Source organism: Curcuma longa, chromosome 8 (assembly GCF_044706935.1).
Source record: "Curcuma longa cultivar G26 ecotype Majalengka, Jawa Barat chromosome 8, ITB_CL_G26_1.1, whole genome shotgun sequence".
Classification (NCBI taxonomy): domain Eukaryota; kingdom Viridiplantae; phylum Streptophyta; class Magnoliopsida; order Zingiberales; family Zingiberaceae; genus Curcuma; species Curcuma longa.
The window spans coordinates 12,620,311-12,622,074 of NC_133868.1; the positions used below are offsets into that span (position 1 = coordinate 12,620,311).

Here is a 1,764-nt window from a genome sequence, read left to right on the forward strand (position 1 = left end):
ATGGCCAAAATGAGACTCAGGGGCGAGATGGTGTGACTGAAATGAGACTTAAGACTGAGACGAAATGATCGAGATGAGACTCGGGACTGACGTAGTCGAGACGGGATGACCGAGACGAGACTCGGGACCGACGTGACCAAAGCAAGATTTGGGACCGAGAGAGCCAAGATGGAGTGACTGAAACGAGACTTGGGACCGATACGACGTGGCCAAGATGAGATTTGGGACCTAGATGGTCGAGACGACGTAGCTAAGATGAGACTCGGGATCCAGATGATCGAGACAACGTGATCGGGACGAGACTCGGGACCTAGATGATCGAGACGATATGATTTAGATGAGACTCGGGGCCAAAACAAGAAAGAGATGAGAAAAAGATACCCCATGATAAATTTGATGCCCCCAACACGTGTTGCAATTTTATTATGGTGAAATCACTAGATAAAATGCAGAATTTAAGATTGGCAATTGACATTTATGTGAATTATAGCAAGCTCATTATTGGCAATGCGCCTAATTCTCCTCTAAATTAATTATAACTCTTCTTCTTTGGGATGCATAGACAAGCATTAATTTCTTTGAATGAGCAAGCAGCACTGCTGAGTCTTGGATTTCTAGAAAGCTGAGTGAGGCAATGGTTTGTTAGCCAAGAAATGACTAACGAGTTGGTGAGCTTGCCTTGGAGCAAACGTTGGAACTTGGTGGCCAGCGCCACGGACCGTGACAAATGTCAGTCCCTCGAATTCAATTGTCCATCCACCAACCTAAAAATTAAAGTTAACTACACACAGATCACTAAATGGCAATTCATTCATACTTCTTTCTGCACCTGATGATCCAAGGAAGTGATGCATACCTGGTGATGATCATACCAAGGAGTCCATTCTTGGATGGTTTTCAGGCCAAGTTTATTCAGTGAATACCGAGTCGAAGTGACTGGAATTCTTCCATCAGTATCTCCGCTGAATCATGCATTGACAATGGATGTTAAGGCCTTTCGCTGATATAGAGTCTACTTATTCTACTTATACAGGCTTTCCTGTTGCATTAATTCTCACCTGAAAACCCATATCCTGATGCCGCCATTGATGAGCTTGTGTAAGGTTGGGAGAATGGTGACCGGTGCATCATTCCATTTGGTGATCACATCACTGTTAAAACAAGGCAGTGAACCATCGGAGGTTGTATGACTAATGACTTCCTACTTTAATTTACTATACAACTCTGTACCTGCAGTGAGTCCAGTTATAAGCAATCTTTGTGACATTTGCGTGCAGTGCTTCTTGGACATCTGGTCGGTTAAAATAAACCTCCGAGTAGTAGGAGACGCAGGGGTCATAACCCGCTGGCTGCTGATGCCACCCACTCTGCAAGGAAACAAGATTGAGCATTTAGTAACAGCTTCAAATAGAGCTCTGAAGAGAGAGCTAGCTACAACATTACGTTTTGCACCAAATGGACTCACAAATTTGGAGAACAGCTTTGGAGCAGCGCCTTCTACGCGGAAGTGCTTTCGGTTATAGGTGCCAGACACATTCTGATCGACGCAAACTGGAGCATACAAGCTGTACATGTCGATTATTCGATAGACTGCAAAGTATTCACTCAGTGCACTGTTGCAGGCTGCTGTAGCCGGTTCGATACTGAAATTGCACTTGGTTTTAACATCCTTGTAGACTCGGTCAGATATGACTGCATGATCCCATGCATAGTCGATCATCCCTGTCTGATCTGTGTCATCATCCAATAATGCATTGCCTATCT

General features: G+C 44.3%; 1 protein-coding gene across 1 annotated transcript; it reads right to left on the reverse strand.

Moving 5' to 3' along the window:
- Positions 1 to 444: 444 nt before the first annotated feature.
- LOC141833622 (serine carboxypeptidase-like 34) lies at positions 445 to 1,757 on the reverse strand. Its single transcript, XM_074721105.1, has 5 exons — positions 1,466 to 1,757; positions 1,231 to 1,367; positions 1,059 to 1,151; positions 857 to 962; positions 445 to 764 (listed from the first exon to the last, which is right to left on the reverse strand). The coding sequence occupies exons 1-5, from the start codon at positions 1,718 to 1,720 to the stop codon at positions 615 to 617; spliced, it is 741 nt and encodes a 246-aa protein (XP_074577206.1). The 5' UTR covers positions 1,721 to 1,757; the 3' UTR covers positions 445 to 614.
- Between the last annotated feature and the right edge of the window lie 7 nt (positions 1,758 to 1,764).